The sequence below is a fragment of the Vigna unguiculata genome, chromosome 3 (assembly GCF_004118075.2).
Source record: "Vigna unguiculata cultivar IT97K-499-35 chromosome 3, ASM411807v1, whole genome shotgun sequence".
NCBI classification, from domain to species: domain Eukaryota; kingdom Viridiplantae; phylum Streptophyta; class Magnoliopsida; order Fabales; family Fabaceae; genus Vigna; species Vigna unguiculata.
The window spans coordinates 54,214,013-54,232,999 of record NC_040281.1 but is presented as its reverse complement, the minus strand read 5'-3'; the positions used below and the strand labels follow the sequence as shown (position 1 = coordinate 54,232,999).

The window sequence follows — 18,987 nt, the reverse complement described above, 5'->3', positions numbered from 1 at the left end:
ATTGCACACACGCCATGTGTAGTAAATTGTTCATATTACACTTACAACATTTGTATTTAACTTGTTTGAATATGAATATCTAGCTTCAGACACAAATTGTAACTGTGATGATACACAAAATATATCCATTTTTTGTAAAGTTCCAAAGTGAGTAATAAATAAACCGTGAATTGGTCAAGCATTCGATATGCTCGGTCAGTGGTGTGAAATAAATGAAGACTGGATACAGAGATGATTCAAAACTGGTGAAGGCTTCTGGAGAAACAGTTTACAGTGTTGTTTCTTATTTCTGAACATTTTAAACGTTTTTAATTAATGTATCAAAATTTGCTTTAACTATCTAAAGTCTACATGATAAAAACTACTCAGGAACAGTTACTGTTGAACTTTTGGTACTGTTTTGTACTTTGAAAGAAATGTGATACAACTTTTGTGCTAATTTAATTTTTTATTTACCTAATTTTCCTGGATTCAGTGAACAGTGAAACATTTCTGAGCCATGGAACATTTTCTTTAAGCTGATTTATCTGACAGTTCAATCATCCTTAACAGTGGATTAAACTGAAGAATAGAAATGAGGGTAATTGATTTAGGTTATGTGATTTAATGGAAGAGAAAAAGAAGAAATTGAAAAGTGAGGAAAATATGTTTAAATAAAAGGGGGAGAGGAGAAGAATGTCTCTCTTTCTCTGAACTTAGGTATGTGTGAATGGCTGCTAGCTAGCATGGTGGAAAGCTGTCCACTCTCATTGTCTTTCTCCAAAAATAGCAATTCAGAATTCCAATCTCTTGAATTTTCCATCCCAGTTGAGTAAATCATCTTTCACCTTCACTTCACTCCACTTCACTTCCATCTTCCACTGTTTGCAAACTCTCTCTTTTCCTTTTCTCGCTCCCTCTTTCTCTTTCAGTATACTTTTTCCCGATTCTCTATTTTTCCCTCCTTCAACTCTGCTTCAGCAACCTCACACCCTCTTTGTCTTCACCATATTCACCTATTTGTTTTCTTCTACGTTTCTTTCCATCTTCTTTTCACGTGCTCTTCTCACACCTTGTCCCTTTCTGGTTCTTCTCTCGCGGCTTCTTCTTTCCTTCTTTAATCCCTTTGGTTTCTCCAAAATCGAAGACCTTCATGGCTTTAGGAGACTAAATTCATGTCTTTCTTTGTTGGGTAATGTAAAACAATGCTTTTTCAGTCGCTACCTTTCTGCTAACCTCAGGCAACATGACCCCAAATTCCAGCTCTGCCTGGCCATAGCCAATTAGGAACACTGTTCGGATACTATTCAAGAGTCAATTGTTGTTTGGTCCTGTCTAATTGTCTTGCACCTACCCTTCTTCTTTTGCATGTGATGGAATCTTGGAGCTTTGTCCCTGAAGAAAAGGAGTGTGTCTCCAATGAGGCACTATCCCCTCCCAACACTCTCGGGAGGACCATAAATTCTTTCCTGGGCTGGGAACTCAAAACCCCATGTGCTTTTTCCAACGACATGTTGGGTTTGGGTCAGCACCCCATTGAGAATCAAGGTTTTGAGGAATTGGGTTTTCCTGAAATGTTGGGCAAACACTTGTCCGATGATCTAATTGCCAGTGTTTCAAGCAGAAAGGTGGATGCTGGTAGACATCAACAACACCAGCACAGTGACAGAATCACTGGAACTGTTGTGGATGCCCCAAGTGCCTTTTCTCAAAGAGGGGACTCAAATTCCAAGCTTTCAAACTCAAATTCCCTCATTGATTTGAAACTGGGTCGATTTGCTGACCATGGAGATGCCATTGATGCGGGGTTTTCCAAAGTTTTGTCTTCCTCTGAGTCATCAACCCCTCCCAAGAGAGTGAGAGTTTCGGGGGTTCACTCTCAGACTGCATATTGCCAAGTCTATGGCTGTAACAAGGATCTCAGCTCCTGCAAAGATTACCACAAGAGGCACAAGGTGTGTGAGGTTCACTCCAAGACTGCCACCGTTATAGTCAATGGTATTGAGCAAAGGTTTTGCCAGCAATGTAGTAGGTTGGTCAAGTTTTCAACCTTTCATCTTACAATTCCATGCTGCTAAATGTCTATTACTATGGCTTGTCTCTTTTTGGTGCCCATTTGAATACCGAACATGACTCTTTACCAACTCAATTGTATGTCATATTGGTTTTAGAGGCTTTATCTGCTATGCCTTGCATCATTTTCCTTTTCCGCTTTAGATATGGTCAATGTTACTAGTTTGGCTACTTCATAATGGGCAAGTTTGAAATGAGAAGCTGTGTTGTTGAGATATATAGTTTTGTTGTAATGTTTAGTATATGATCCAGGTTTCATTTGCTGGCTGAATTTGATGATGGTAAGCGAAGCTGCCGTAAACGCCTTGCAGGTCATAATGAGCGTAGAAGAAAGCCACAAATGGGGATTCACCCCGGAAAGTCTGGGAGGTTGCTTCAGCCATGTGGGGGTAATAATATATATTCTTAAAATAGTTCATGATATAACTCTCCTCTCTCCTGCACTTCCCTTTTCTCTTAAATTCCCATCTTACTTTTGGTCACATGCACATTCAACCTCGCATTCTTCGTTGATTAAATTTCATGTGATTGGCTGATTAATTATAACTCTGTTGGCACTAAAAAATATAGAAGCACGCCTTTGAAAAGGTGGTTTCTTTTCCTTGTCCATATCTACCTTTTGAAAGGCTTCATGTATCGTCCATACAGCCTCAGAAATGATTCAAAGTTTTTGTTCGACTTTCTGTTTTACTTCTAAATTTTGATTCCCGTCCATACTGTGGTACATTTGTCATACAGTTTTCTGTCAGGTTTCATTCTGATGTCAGTGTCATCATTAACTCTTTGTGCTCAAACAGCTACACTTCAAAACACGTAATGTGGTCCAACTTATATTATTTTTTAGAGGTAATCTGCTAATTGGTATCCTGCATTGTCACCCACCCAACTGAATAAATGTGAATTTTCAAATGTTGATTTACCTGATGAATATATATCCATAAGATATGCTGTGTCATCTCATAGCCCCATTTGTTTCAAAAATGTTTATTCTTCGTTTATTTTCTGTTTTGACCTTGTGTAAACTAACTTCTTTTATTTTTTGGTACGTTGTCTAAACTACTTTTAATTTGGACTCTTTTGTTAGCAAATGTTAAGTGACTTGTTCAACAAAAGATTGGTGTTATCTCTTATTAGGGGAATGTCCTTCAACTAGGTGGGGTTGACTATATGGACCACGCAATGTCTTTAGACTTTGAAACCAAAATTCGTAGATGTTATTTACCATGAGATCTCTGTTGACAAATTCTCCTATGTCCTTCTTGGTCCACCTCTCCTCCTTCACGTGACTAGAAACCATTCAATCAAAACTTCTCACACCACAGGTGCCACATCCGTCTCCCTTTTGATTAGTCATTAACTTGTCTGATTATAAACAACATGAAGCCCATTCAACCGGAAATAACTTGAGTTTTTATCCCATAGACTAACCTTAATATTCTATGATATATCTCAACTGTTGCCACTCATGTTCTGCTTCTAATTAGAAAGGGCAAAAAAGAAATGAAGCAGTGAGAGAGTTTTCGTACGTTACTGTTAACATTTTTTTAATTGCTTCATGGAATGAAACAAACTTCTTTCAGTCATTTGTGCTAGAACATCAAAAGTGTTACAAAATTTGTAGTTGTTTTAATATTCAGAAACTCTTGAATTGATCTTTAAACTGTATGTATGGGACGTGCCTAAATTCTAAAGCTATCGTTGTTCCTTAATCGTACTTTGAACCGTTACGCTTACTCATCATAATAGTTAAATTTGAGATGGTTTCACGACTCTTGCAAGAACTGATTCCCTGAGGCCAGTTTTGTCTACTTTTATAGTCATCTGATATTAGTAAAGTTGTTTGAAGTTGATAAGGATCATGTGGTTGCAGATAGCAGATTCCAGGGAACCATGTTAACATCATCCTTTATCCGCCCAGAGATGCTTCCTAGTGGGGTCATGTGTTCTGAGAAATATGGTGTGAGTAGCTTCTGGCGACCTATCAAAGCAGAACATGGGGCTGGTTTTAGGCATCTTTCTTCTATGCCTGTATCCAATGGACATCCTCAGTCAAGATCTTTGTTCCCATCATATAACGGAAAACAATTTCCTTTTCTTCATGAAAATTGTGCAACGTCCACCACAGGAAGCATCTTCTGCGAGAGCAATAGCCACTATCCACCTGCTCTTGGGGCACAAAATTCTGGGTTAAGACCACTATTCCAGGACACCATAGGAAATGAGGACTTCAATGTTTTTGATACAGCATCAACTGTTCAAGGATTGTCGGGGATTTCAGACTCTTGTTGTGCTCTCTCTCTTCTGTCATCTCAATCCCAGAACTCTTCAAGCCAATCATCAGGAATTCCCTTGGCTCACTCCATGGTTATTCCAACCAGTCATGGCCATCACTACAACATGAGTCAGGTCTCTGAAAAGATAGGAATAAGCTCACAGACTTCTTCAAGCCGAGTGTCAGATAGTTTTCCTTCAGAACTAAATCATGCAGATGGAAGTCATCTCAGTCCTGTGTTAATATCAGACCATAATGATATTGTAAACTTTGATATGGCAGATGGTATATTCCATGGTTCAGAATTCATGAATGTGAAGGACCGACTTCCCTGCGAAGATGGTGCAACCATAGACTTGCTACAATTGTCATCACAGCTTCAGCGAGTTGAGCATGAGAGGCAATCCTTGCAGGTGAAGCAAGAAAATGATTCTTCTTGCACTCTGCGGATTACATAAAATGCTTTGGAAGAGGTACGTTTTCCTGTTTTGCTAAAATTTGGTGTCCCGATTTCTCTATGCAGACTACGTTGGCACTTTGCTGAAGGTAAACCTGTGGTTAACACTACACACCATGCACTACCTCTATATCATGCTTCCTCCATTCCTCTGCTTTCGAGGAAAATGGAAAAATGAAATTTGGGGCTGTCATTTAAGGCTCTACTTTAAAACGAGGAACTAAATTATTTGAATTAACACCATGATCGGTGTAAAATTTGTAAAATTGATGTGTTGTGACATTAATAATATCTTGCAATGTCAAACTCATTAATTCTTGGGACATTAACAATATATTATTGAATGAAGTATAGAACAAATTTACACTAATAATGCATAAAATTAAAGTCCATCTCACTTGCATGATACGTATTTAAGTTTTTCAATCACCAAAGTAAATTATTAATATTTAATTCTATGTTGTGTAATGACTAATTAGGTATCAAGTGATTCAAGATATTGTTTTCCCTCTGAAGTACATTTACCTAAACGGAATCTAGAGGATGAAAATTTGATTTTGTATTCGATGCAGGAAAAGGGTCGTGCAGCATGCGACGGTCATCTTAGACAACGTAGGCCACAGTGAAATTGAATCTTCAAATGGTGCTATTTTCATCTGTTGCTAACTATTTAATGTAGTTTGCTTGTGCTGATTCGGTTCAAGAACTTGTCTGCAGAATAACTGATCTACTAAACACGTCAGGGGCTACATCTATGTGATATTAGTTAGGACGCAATTGTCCCAAGTGTAATATATCCATCTGGATGTAATAAACAAAAGCCTTATAAACATTTCAAACCAGGACAACTGTTTACTGGAATTGACGTTCGATTTCGTGCCAACTTTGGCAATGACATTTTTTGTCGTACTGAAATATTAATCTTGCACTGGTATTGTAACGATAATGACAAACTCTAGGTGTAACATCTTACGTGTCTTACTGTTATTCAATTAAAATTAGAGTTTGATCAAAATATAAAGCTGATGAACAACATGCAGAGTTGGATGAGTGAAGACTGTGGAAGCCAGCCTGTTCTTGGTGGAATGTGGAAGGCAGAGACATATTTTTATACATATTTTCTGAAAAAGTAACTTTACATCACTTTGATGGGACAGGCAAATTCATAATCATGAACCAGGGAACTGGAATAGGGACATGCCAGACCAACTCACTAATCTCGTTGAGAAGCGCGTCACTAAATTCAACACTTGAAGCACGTACCAACGTCACAGTCTAGGTGTTACACTATATATTCATGCATAGACGTAAACCTTCAAATACTCTTCTTCCACAACCTCGTACACCATAGATGACACTACCAATCACCAACCAATGTTTTTGAAACAGTCTATGGTTCAATTATAATTAAACCATAGGTTCAATGTTCAACACATGTTAATAAAGTTATTATAATGATTAAGCTATTTGCTTATGAAAACAAAAGAGATGACGAGTATGAACGAGCGTTAACTATGATTATGATAATGGTTTATATATATATATATATATATATATATATATATATATATATATATATATATATATATATATATATATATATATATATATATATATATATATATATATATATTTTCATCATATAATTATAGTAATTAAAAAATTTTATATAATATTTAACTTACTCTATTATATACAATATGAAACTTTTGATTCACATTTAAATTATTTTCAACACTAATAATGATGATCATTCACGTACAAATGATAAGACATAGAAGCTAAAATGAACATCGATAATTTATACATACAAAAAATGAAGAGAAAATCACTCTAGAAAGGTGTAGAAGGTGCTGACTAAACTTTATGCTTGAATTCATCAAAATGCTGGGAGATCAATTGTCTACTCTAAAGAGCGAAGAGAAAGAACAAAGAAAAAGTAACAACTACATAATTTTACAACGCAAAAAGCTACAACATACACGAGGGAGTAAAATCCACCTTTCTAAGTAAATAACAGAATTGAACAGGGTTCTTGTGTTCCATGCATACTATGAACCGTGTGAACGACTTCAGCTTCAGCAATCATGTGCAGATAACTTATGTAACTTCAAAAGAGAAGATAACTCCTTTTATGTTCCGCATATATAGATTCTCCAACATGGTTAAGTCAATAACATTACCACACAGGCTAAAGTGCCAAAAACTGTGCTTAGTAAAGAGAAAACTAGTCTTGAACTTGCATTTGGCAGCCATGGATAGGCGTCAGGAGGTGGCATTACACAGTTATCTCCGTTGAAATAAATTCTTCGAGGGAAAGCCCATCCCTTATCAAATGTGAAGGTTGATTTGTCCTTTCGGAATAAGAGCTCAGACTGCACATTCCCAAGGGGTCCTGCTGAAGTAAGTAAATCATTGTAGAACTTTACTCCCCACAGCATACCAGTATCATCTGCAAAAACCAGATTCCAAAACAATCATACAAAAATTGGAATATTTTTTGCTCACAAGTTTATCTCAGACTACATATGATAGTGCAAGATAGAACTTACTTAAGCCCATATAAGGCGTTATCGGCTTGTAGTTAAAGCTGAAAACCTGAGTTAAATTGTCAAAGTTTGGATGCTGGACAACAAGGTTCCATTGTGAATAGTTCACTATGTAATTGAAATTTGTGATTGTAATCTTGATCCTCCAGTACTCTTTATATTGAAGTTTCACGTGCCAATGCACTCGAATAGGACACATGTGATTGGTGCACCGGACCAGAGGTGTACTTATAGCTTTGCCTGGGGGTGATACAACTGAAGCTAAATGTGGGGAATTAGGACTGCAGAAAAGTTCAGAAAAATATATCAGAGGACACTTTGGTATCTACACACGAATGATAAATTAATGACTTACTCTACACAGCTTCCAGGTTCTGTTTTGTTTTGGCAACCACAGGTGCAGGTAGGGCAGTTTACTATTGTATTGTTGTAGAAGGATGAAAGAGAAACACAGCAAGTTGGAGTCTTCTGAGCTAGGAATTGAGAATACGTGCAAGTAACATTCCAGGTCACTGCCAAAAAAAATATTCAGATTAGGTTTAAACCAAATCTGAGAAACTAAAACTTGCTTTTCATAGCTTTTGTGATCACTGTATAAAGCATAAGTAATTAGGTCCAGTTACCTCGCTGCTTATTATTTGTTTGACTATAAGCTAATAATCTCATCTCATCAATGAAGACAGATATTGCTATTCTATGAAGTAAAATTGGATTCTCTTGTTGATAATTCAATAACAATAGCCTATTTTCAGTATCTGTTTCTATGAGATAGTGCACTCCTAAACCTACAGAACTCACTTCAGTTTTGTAAGAGAGTAAATTTATAGAATAAAGTCTAATGTGTATACATCTATTACATCAAGAAACATGTATATATAAATGTAAAGTTACAAGTCAATGCATTTTGGAAGTAACTTACTCAATGCTTGAGTGGTTCTCCTCTTGTCTTTGGTAATAAATTTAGTTGGTTTCACAATCTTTGCAGGTCCACAAGTATAACCAGGCCCTGGTGCTTTGAGGGTAAAATTTCTTGGCAGTTTGACCGTTTTGTTAGTTGTTCCTGCAGAACCAACACTGAGTTGAAATGAGCTTATTGCATGTTCAGGGTCCTGGGCCCATGAAGTTAGGACTCCCCCAGTGCAACAATTGGCAATCTGCTGGTTGTAAGGAGTTCCAGGAAGTAAATCCACAACAGTTGGATCCTTCTTACAACAATGAGGAATGTTCCCTTTGAACCTTGAACAATCCCCTTGCTCTGTGGTTTGGCCTCCCACTACATTCCAAATTACTTCCTTCTTTGCCCATGTCCACCCTAGTATCCACCCAGGAGCCTGAATATGCCGATACTGTTGAAAGTTGTACATTGTAACAACAGCCTGTTCAAGTAAGAAGGATTTATTATGTTCAACAAACACACAATATTGATTTGGATATAAATTTCAAGGCACTTAAAAAATTGGTACAACAACAGTAGGGAATGGTTTGTGATGTTCAATATTATGCCAAAACTCACTTACAATATAGCCGTCCGGTGTCCAGCTTATGACATCCCATTTGATTGTAATGTTGGCGGTTGGATCAAGTGCATCATAGGCTTCTGTATATGGTTGAACAACCATGAAAAGTTGAAGACTTTAACTTCTGGGTAAGATTAATTTTACAGGTAGATTACAGAAGCCTCCAAAATAGTAGTTTGTATGTATCCTTTCTATGCCAACATCATACTTTCTTCAAGCTAGAAAATAAACAGAAAGTTTTTCCCATTTTCCCCTCTTCATTCAAAAGATGTTGAAAAGGTACTTATCGTGTTACATTCCCATATAATCACCAAATGACCGTTAATTTAAGAAGAGCGTAACTGGGTTTGTCTATAGTTCTACAAAGAGAGCACAGAACAACACCCGACATGGTAGCCATTTCATCATTAAAGCAAAAGTACACAGCAAATATCATCGTCAACAATCGAAAAGAACAAATGTCTAGGAAACTTGAAAGAAAGACTAAATAAGAACCTAAAAGAAAACACTAAAAACGGTTGAGAGAAAGAATCACAGACATTTATTGTTTTTGCATGTTTTTGCTTTAAAGAAAATGGGAATGCTTCTGAATCTTCATGGCAACTGTATTGAAAGAAAGTGTGAAGTATGATAATATTCCGAAGAAGTAAAGTTGATATATGAGTGAGGAGGAAGTAAAGCAGTACCAGTAGAAGAGAATGTTGTGCACAATAGCAGTGACAGCAGTAAGATGGCCAAGAAGCCAACACGGGGGACAGCAGATCCAGTGGTGGAGAACCACACAGACTCCATTTCTTCCGGCGCAGAGTTTCTTTCACAATGAAAATGAAGCAAGAACTCAAGATAGCCAGCCACCACCCTTAACAAGGTTAAGGCTTTTGAGTCTGTGTTCAACTTTGAAACACCCTTGCCAGTGACATTATCATACTCTCTCACTCTCTCTCTCTGTCTTTTCAAAAATAAAATTACCAAAGACTTCAGCTTTTTTAGTGTTGTCATTATTATCATCATATCACCCTTCATTTCTTGGATTTCCGAGTACCAGCGATATGCATTTGATTTTTCATTTCAATAATCCTTTTTTAATTTTAAGTTTAACATACATCGATGTGTTTTAGTTTCTCCATAAAACCAGAAGTAGTGAATGTTGAGAATAAAAAATATAGTTATTTCATTCTCAGCACCAATGTTGCGGACAGAGGAATGTAAGGGAAGTTGTATAGCAGTATTGTTGAATTGAATAATTGAATAGAAAGAGTAATGCAGTGAATGAATGATTTTAAAATTGGGGTAGGGGTAGTATTGGAAGAATGAATCGTGAAGAGAAAGCAACAGTGAAGAGAGTAAAGACACAACACTTTCCCCTCCCTCTTAGGATGTTTGCCGCATCTAAACATTTTTTTTTGTCCCAAACCCTCAAAGACTAATTCATATGCAACTGTTAGACAGGGACGGGATTTAAAAATTTGCGTTTTCTTATTTTGTCGGAAATTTATGAAAAGATAAATTTGATTTTTTTTTTCTATTGTTACTATTTGTAGATATTTTTATGTTTTATATTTTAAATTTAAAATAAAATCATTTTTTTATAAATAATTTAAATAAAATTAAGAATTTTACAGTACAATTCAAATTAAACTATTTACTAAAATATTAATATAAATAAATTTGATACGAAATATAATAAAAATTATTTTTTGAAATTATTTTCATTACATATTTTTAAATAAAAAATAAAAATCTATAAAATCAATCGATAATAAATATTCTTTTATTAATATTTTTATTTTTATATTTTGATTATTATTATTATTATTATCTATTTTATATATCTCAAATATCATTGAAAAAGTTAAATCCACTGTCTCTTTTACTGTACATCCTTTTCAATTTTTATTAGTAGACGAACTTCATAGCTTCGTCATAACTTGAAAGTATTTAATTAGAATATTCATTTAATTTCCATATATTTTATATTGGTTGTGGATTTTGTTTTTCATCCCTCCTCCTGTTAAACAGTACTGTTTTATTTTCTACATGGCTTTTTGTTTGTAGATCAATAGACTTGAATAATCTGTCGGACTCTGACATATTTGTGAATTATTATAAATGTTGAATTAGTTTGAAGAAAAAAAGAAACATTGGCCACTTAGGTGGAACTTTGCTGAAGAGTTAAGACATAAAAGTCACTTTTGAGCCGATAAGGTAATTAATTGTTATGGACTTTAATTCACTACGACGCAAAAATTATGATCTACATTTGTGGATGATGACATAAGCAAATAGTTATTATTTTTAAGGTTAAATATATATATTTTTAAAATTTCAGTAAAATTTGGAATGAGTCTTCAAAATTTTTCACCGATCTAATCTTTTATTTTTAAAAATATGTGAATTTAGTTTTTATAACCAAATTTTGTTAAGATTATCTGATATTTCAAACGCACTTCATGATAGTATTTGAATTGTTTACGCCGTTTGACACATTTTTGCTTTAATGTTAACTCAAATATTATCATAAAATACGTTTAAAATGTCAAATAAACTTAACAAAATTTGATAAAAAAGATTAAATCTACATATTTATAAAAATAAAGAACTAAATTGAAATATAAACTTTTAAAAAAGAACTAATTCTAAAATTCATTAGAACTTGAGAAAAAAAACATATTTAACCTTTATTTTAAATACATAACGAACACATGCTCACTTTGGCAAACATTTACCGGCCCTTTTCCTTATGCCAACTTACATGCACTAATTGAAGGGCTCAGCCCAATTCAGAATTCTGCAATAAACATTCCTATCTACACCAACCCTTTTACATTCTCATAACTTCATTTTATTTTCTAGGCTTGTTTCTTCTTGCACCTCCATGATTATTACTAACTGCACCTCATACTAAAAAGACCAAAATACCCTCCTGTTATACTTTGCATCTTTGTCTCCACCATTGCCATGGTTGCCTCCACTTCCAACTGCACCTTCATTTTTCATTGCGGCTGCACTGTTTGAGAGGAGAAAGAAAAATATAAACTTGTTTCCGTAAAGCTCATTCCATAAAGTATGTTAATGTTCTAGAACATCTCATTTCATAGGGTATCTTTGAAGTTTCTAAAATTCAGTTTAAGAAAAAATCTTTTCAGAAGGTATCTTATATATGTTTTGAAAAAATTATTCTAAAAATATTGTTCTAACAATCTTGTTTGTTTTGAAATGCATTTAATGTGTTTTAGAAAGAATGTTCCAAAAAATTTCTGTTTCAGAAATTCTATTTAGAAATTTTCATCAACTTTCTAGAATGCTTTTTCCAACCAAAATCACTTTTTATAAAGAATAAAATGGTAATTTCAAAAGAATGGAGTGTTACTAGAATTTATGAGAATGCTGGATGAAGAAAACGTTTTTCTGCATCTTTTCGTACATATCGTATTAGAAATGGTTAAATATATTTTTATTCCTCCAATTATTTTTATCTCTTAAGTTTTAATAAATTAATTTTTTTTTTAAATTTTAGACTAATTTAATTTTTCATTTTTAAAAGTAAATAGATTTATTTATTTTAATTAAATTTTATTAAATTTATTTGTAATTGAGGCAACTAACCAACCATAAAACATTAGAGTTAGTAATCGTATAAACTGAAGCCTAAAACCTGCTTATTTAATTTACCCATACCTAAAACAATACCTTACATAACAGGGTTTCGAAATACATTATCTTTTAAATATACTTTTAAAGTAACTCATAATTTTTTGAACCATCTTTCACCTTTTTTTCTCATACAACTTTAACAAATTAAGGGTGTATAGGTTTATTTCAAAATTACACGCATGATTGAATGCTTAAATGAACTTAATTGCGGGGATTAAAGATCAAATGTAAATATATCTTATAAACCATAATTTATTTATTTAATTTCTATATTTTTTTTCTTTTGTTATAGTTTTGGGATAATATGGGAGTCCATGGGCCTAAAAGTTACAGTTTACAAACAACTGATAAAACAACTTTGCCCATATATTGTGTGGGCTTATAAGTTGAACATTTATTGCAATAGTGGCTTAAACCAACCTATGAAAAGCATGTTTGCACTAGTAATTTAATACATATATATAAGGAGGATTAATTTTTCATGTAAACATTTTTTTCTTCAAATTTACTCTTTAATTAATTGTTATTTTAAATTAAAATAGTTATATCTCTTTTTTATTCTTTAAATTGCCATTATCTAAATTTAATCATTTTATAAATTAAAATTATTATTTTATTGTTTTATCTTTTTTATACTTATTTTTGAAAATTTGAATAATTAATTATAATAAAACATTAAACAAATTATATATTTTTATAACTATTCAAAAACTTTATTTAATAGTTTAATAATTTTTTTTCTTGGAATAAAAAAATGGATACACATGCCATATGTTTCCACTAGTCTCCATAAAAATTTTCGGCAGAAAAAATAATTATGCATAAATTGATTTTGTAGAGTTTTTTCATATAATTTTTCTTAATGTTTTATTTTTATTTTGGTATAAAATATTTTTTATTTCTAAATAAGTTTATTTCATGTTTTTATCGAAATAATAGTCATAGAGAAGCCTATTTAAATATATTTGAATTCATATATTCAATTGTATGCATATAGTTTTAAGTTAAAATATTAACCTTTTCTCATTCCAACCTGCCTTTCTAGCATAGTGGTAGTGCATTCGTTTTATAAGCGAAAGATCACAAGTTTGATTCTTGCTAGGTTTTTTTGGCAAAATTATAATTTTCGGCATTATAAGGTGGCTTAGTGGTCTAAAATTAGAATGGAGAGTGGGAGATGTTGTAGTTTCATCTTGGTTTTAAGTTAAAACAATAATATTTCCTTTCCCAACTAGCCTCTATAGCATAGTGGCAGTGCATTCGCTTCGTAAGCGAAAGGTCGCGAGTTCAATCCTCGCTAGGGGCTTTTTTGGCAAAATTATAACTTTAGGCGTTATACAAATGAAAGGTTGCAAGTTCGATCATCATTAGGGATCCAATTGTATGCATATGGTTTTAAGTTAAAACATTAACCTTTCCTTTTTCCAACTAGCCTTCGTAGCATAAAGGTGGTGCATGCACTTCCTAAGCGAAAGGTTGTGAGTTCAATCCTCGTTGTGGGCTTTTTTGGCAAAATTATAACTTTAGGTGTTATAAAGTGGCTTAGTGGTAAAGTTGGAAGGGAGGTTAGAGAGGTTATAAAGAAACCTATTTAAATATTTTTCAATTAATGTATCCAATTGTATGGATATAGTTTTAAGTTAAAATATTAACCTTTTCTCATTCCAACCAGCCTTCATAACATAGTGATAGTGCATTCGCTTCCTAAGCAAAAATTCGCAAGTTTGATCATCGCTAGGGGCTTTTTTGGCAAAAATATAACTTTAGGCGTTATAAGGTGGCTTAGTGGTCTAAAGTTAGAAGGGAGGGTGGGAGAGATTGTGGGTTCATCTTGGTTTTAAGTTAAAACAATAGCCTTGCCTTTCCCAACTAGCCTCTATAGCATAGTGGTAGTGCATTCGCTTCGTAAGCGAAAGGTTGTGAGTTCGATCCTCACTAGGGGCTTTTTTGGCAAAATTATAACTTTAGGCGTTATATGGTGGCTTAGTGATAAATTTGGAAGGGAGGGTAGCATAGTAGTAGTGCATTTTCTCATAAGAGAAAGGTCGCGAGTATGATATTTGGTTCAATCTTTTTTCACAAAATTATAACTTTAAGTTTTATAAAGTGGCTTAGTGATAAAATTAGAAGGTAGGGTCAGAGAGATCGTGGGATCAACTTTTCCTACTAATAAAATAAATAAGTTTATTTCATTTTTCTCTCAAAATAATAGTTATAAAGAAGCCTATTCAAATATATTTGAAGTCATGTATCCAATTGTATACATATGGTTTTAAGTTAAAACATTAACTTTTTCCTTTCCCAACTAGCCTCTATAACATAGTGATAGTGCATTCGGTTCATAAGCGAAAGGTTGCAAGTTCGATCCTCGTTGGGGATCCAATTGTATGCAAATGGTTTTAAGTTAAAACATTAACCTTTCCCTTTTCCAACTAGCCTTCGTAGCATAGTGGTAGTGCATTCCCTTCGTAAGCAAAAAGTTGCAAGTTTCGTCCTCGATAGGATCTTTTATTATTAATTATACTATTATCTATATGACTATTATTTATATTTATTATTATTATTATTATTTATATTCCAATCTATTTGTGTTGTGCTTCTCCCCATGCACACACACCGAGTGTCGCAATAAAAAGAAAGAACCCACTATTTTACATATAGAATCAGTTATTTCGTTTAGAGTATAGAATTGGTTTTCATACCTATAAAATCAATAATCATTTCTATATACAAATGTATTTTTACATTAATTTTGCTCACGAGGAAAAGTTTGCCATTCATTCATTGTGAGTTAGCTTTCCTTTCAAATCTTGACACAATAATAAGAAGCTCTTATACTTATTGCTATCATTTTTACAAGTCCAGTTTCTCTGCAGAATTTTTTGGTATTGTTCTTTGTTGAGTATTAAAAACACATTACTTTGGTACTATAAAAATACTTTTAATATATTTTAAAACTTAAAAATCAGTAGTCATCAGTATATTTTGAAGGCATGACAGAAGAATAATACAAAAAAAATAGTAGAGAATCCAAATTCTATTCTCACACTCTCATTTCATATCAAATAAACAGATCCAACAACTCCCTCTCCCTCAAAATTCATCTGTGTGAACAATACTCACCCGAATACAAAGGGATACTAAGAGAGATGGACATAATTATTATAACCACTGTAGTGCACAATATTTTTTTTCAATATTTTTATATAATAGTGTAATAATAAAATTACATTTTAATTATTTATAACTTTGTATAAACAAAATAATTTAAAGAAACTTGAAATGTGGAGTTGTTGTATAAATAATGATTTGACTTTTTCATGAAAAATATTTAGGAATCAACTTTGAGAAATTTGAATTTAATGACTCATCTCTCAATTTAAAACACCTAATACAACTTTTAATTTAAAATCTTAAGATATAATTGTATAATTCTTAATCTCACACTTGAATTTCTTATATAATATAGGGGTTAAATATGTTTTTTTGTTCCTTAATTCTCAATGAAAACTGAAATTAGTCTCTTATGGAAACTTATTAAATTTAGTTGACATTTCAAACACGTTTATCAGCTAACATCAAAGCGAGAACACATCAAACTATATAAACAACTAAAATGCTATCAAGAAACACTTTTGAAATGTCAAATAAACTTAACAACAATGAATTAAAAAGGACTAAATACACATGTTTCTAAAGTTTGGAGACTAAATGGGGTCAAAATTTTGAAGAGTGACTAATTTCAATTTTTACTTAAATTTAAGATATCAAAAACATATTTAACCCTATCATTTATGTATTATGAGTTATAAATAAAAGAAATATATAAATTAAAATTGTATACCTTTAAGTGAACCATAATTGGTTTTTTTTTTTTAAGTTAAACTTATTTAACCTTCAAAGTCTCTTATATATTTGAAAAATGTTATGATATATTGAACACTTAAAAAAATTATTTTTTTAATGAGTCACTGCCATTCAATTTTTCTTTCACCTTAGTTAATTGTCACCACATATAATTTTATAATTTTATAATTATATATGATTATATGATTATACATATATATATATATATATATATATATATATATATATATAGAGTAAATATTTGTTTAAGTTCACATTTTAATCATTAGAGTTTGATACAGATTTAACTTAACTAAGATGCAAATTTATGAAATTTTAAGAGTCATATTATAATATGAAATATTAAGGTTCATATTATCATACTACTATATATATATATATATATATATATATATATATATATATATATATATATGTATATATATATATATGTATGTATATATATAAATATATTGTTTAAGTCCACATTTTAATGATTAGAGTTTGATGCGGATTTAACTTAATTAAGATGCAAACTTATGAAATTTTAAGAGTCATATTATAATCTGAAATATTAAGGTTCATATTATCACACTACAAAATATATATATATATATATATATATATATATATATATATATATATATATATATATATATATATATAAAATATGTTACAAGAGGAACTTGTTATTTCATTTTATTCATATATTTTCTTTTATTCTCTCTCTAAATAACAAGATGTAATAGAATATAAAACCAAATGATTTTACATCATTTTTTCTTTAAATAGAATTACAAAATTATTGATCCAAAAATTTTATCTTTTCAAATGCGAATCTAAATGGGATGCAAACTTAAATGAATATAGATTTAAGCGGATATTTAATATATATACATATATATATATATATATATATATATATATAATTAACATAAAAAACACACTTATAAGAATCAATACAGAATAAATAAAAGAAATGTGTTATTACAAATTTAATGTATTTAGTAATTTTATAAATTAAATTCAGAGAGACAAATATGCATTTTTGAATTACAAAAATTATAAAGTTGTAAAATCATAAAATTATAAATTTATAAAGGTATGCAAATATTAAATATAAAACAAAAGGGTCTTTGATTTTTAACCTAATATTAATGAAAGTTATACAGTGCTCTTTCACCAAAAGGACATTTCATCGATAAATTAAGGTATAATTACTGATTTGATTTGGTACTCCAATTTTTTCGTTAAGTTCAATTTGGTATCCAAACTTTTAGTTTCTTCAATTTAGTACCCAAATTTTCTAAAGAGATTCAATTTGGTCCTCTCTGTTAAGTTGGAGTTAACACCGTATCTGTACAGGACACGTGTCAAGCCATGAAATTTTTAATTTTTTTTTTTTAAAATTATTATTATTTTTTTAAATATTTTTTTTCAAAAAAATTTAAAACTACCACGTGTCAGTTTATCATCATGCCACATGGTAGCTTACAATCATGACATGTGGCAGTGGTAATAGTTGTTTTCAATTTAGTACCCCAATTTAAAATGATCCAATTTCGTCCTCTTCATTTTGAGACCAAATTAGTAAATAAGTTTAATTACAACCTATATATACATGTTACAAATATCAAAATCTAAGAAAACTTTTCAAATATCAAAATATATACTCAATGGTTGAAAAATAACGAAAATTATTTTAACGAAACAAAAGAGTTCTTCAAATTAAACAAAAATTAATAATAATAAGTAAAATTTTTTTTATATTACCTTAAATTGAGAGTATTAAACATTCTCATGTGAAAGAAAAATATATAATAAATAAAAATATTAAAAAATAATACAAATATTCAAATGTGAGGCATAAATTTTTTTTAATTGACATACGTCATTTTAACATAATTACATAAAGGTTATGATAAGATGAAAAATATATTAGAGATGCGAATGAGTTTCATGACAAACCAAATAATTAGAAGAAATAAAAAATAGAAAGTGTGTATATATATATATATATATATATATATATATATATATATATGATTAATTGTGAATATTTTAATAATTTAAACGAAGACAGAGATATGGCGGGGACGAGTATTATGGCGGGGATATGTGCATCCCCATATCCAATTGAAAAAGTTGGGGAATCCCCATACTCATACCCATACCCACACTACAAGAAAATGCTTCATTAGTAACCCATTTTAGTGACCAAAAGTTGTTAGTTACTATAATGACTAATTTAGATACAACTTTACAAAGTAAACAAATTATTGGTTACTAAAATAGTTACTATTATGAATAAAAAATTATAATTAGTCACTAAATTAGTTTTTAAAATTAGCTATCATAGTTTTCGCTACCAAAGAAAACTTGTCACTAAAAATTAGCTACCTAAGTTTTGGCTATAAAAATAACTTAGTTACTAAATTGGTCTCTAATTAATTAGTGACAAATTTAGTAACCAATTATAATTTTTATTTATATTAGTGACTATTTTAGTAACCAATAAATTTTAATTTTGTAAATTGGAATTTAATTTGGTCACTATAGTGACTAACAACTTTTAGTCACTAAAATTGGTTACTAATAATATATTTTTTTGTAGTGTCATATCCCGTCAATGCGGGAATT

The 18,987-nt window shown here is 31.4% G+C and overlaps 2 protein-coding genes and 2 non-coding genes across 4 annotated transcripts; 3 read left to right on the top strand and 1 right to left on the bottom strand.

The window, feature by feature from the left end:
- The first annotated feature begins 580 nt into the window (after positions 1–580).
- LOC114178543 (squamosa promoter-binding-like protein 6) lies at positions 581–5,727 on the top strand. The gene is made up of 4 exons (XM_028064521.1): positions 581–2,011; positions 2,305–2,441; positions 3,923–4,797; positions 5,354–5,727. The coding sequence occupies exons 1-3, from the start codon at positions 1,353–1,355 to the stop codon at positions 4,780–4,782; spliced, it is 1,656 nt and encodes a 551-aa protein (XP_027920322.1). The 5' UTR covers positions 581–1,352; the 3' UTR covers positions 4,783–4,797; positions 5,354–5,727.
- Positions 5,728–6,494: 767 nt separating this feature from the next.
- Positions 6,495–10,028, bottom strand: LOC114177145 (protein COBRA-like). The gene is made up of 6 exons (XM_028062399.1): positions 9,534–10,028; positions 8,848–8,927; positions 8,250–8,706; positions 7,686–7,842; positions 7,334–7,611; positions 6,495–7,233 (listed from the first exon to the last, which is right to left on the bottom strand). The coding sequence occupies exons 1-6, from the start codon at positions 9,868–9,870 to the stop codon at positions 6,947–6,949; spliced, it is 1,596 nt and encodes a 531-aa protein (XP_027918200.1). The 5' UTR covers positions 9,871–10,028; the 3' UTR covers positions 6,495–6,946.
- A 3,707-nt stretch (positions 10,029–13,735) lies between these two features.
- TRNAT-CGU lies at positions 13,736–13,807 on the top strand. Its single transcript has one exon. It is a non-coding gene; the product is annotated as a tRNA-Thr (tRNA).
- A 566-nt stretch (positions 13,808–14,373) lies between these two features.
- Positions 14,374–14,445, top strand: TRNAT-CGU. Its single transcript has one exon. It is a non-coding gene; the product is annotated as a tRNA-Thr (tRNA).
- The last annotated feature ends 4,542 nt before the right edge of the window (positions 14,446–18,987 follow it).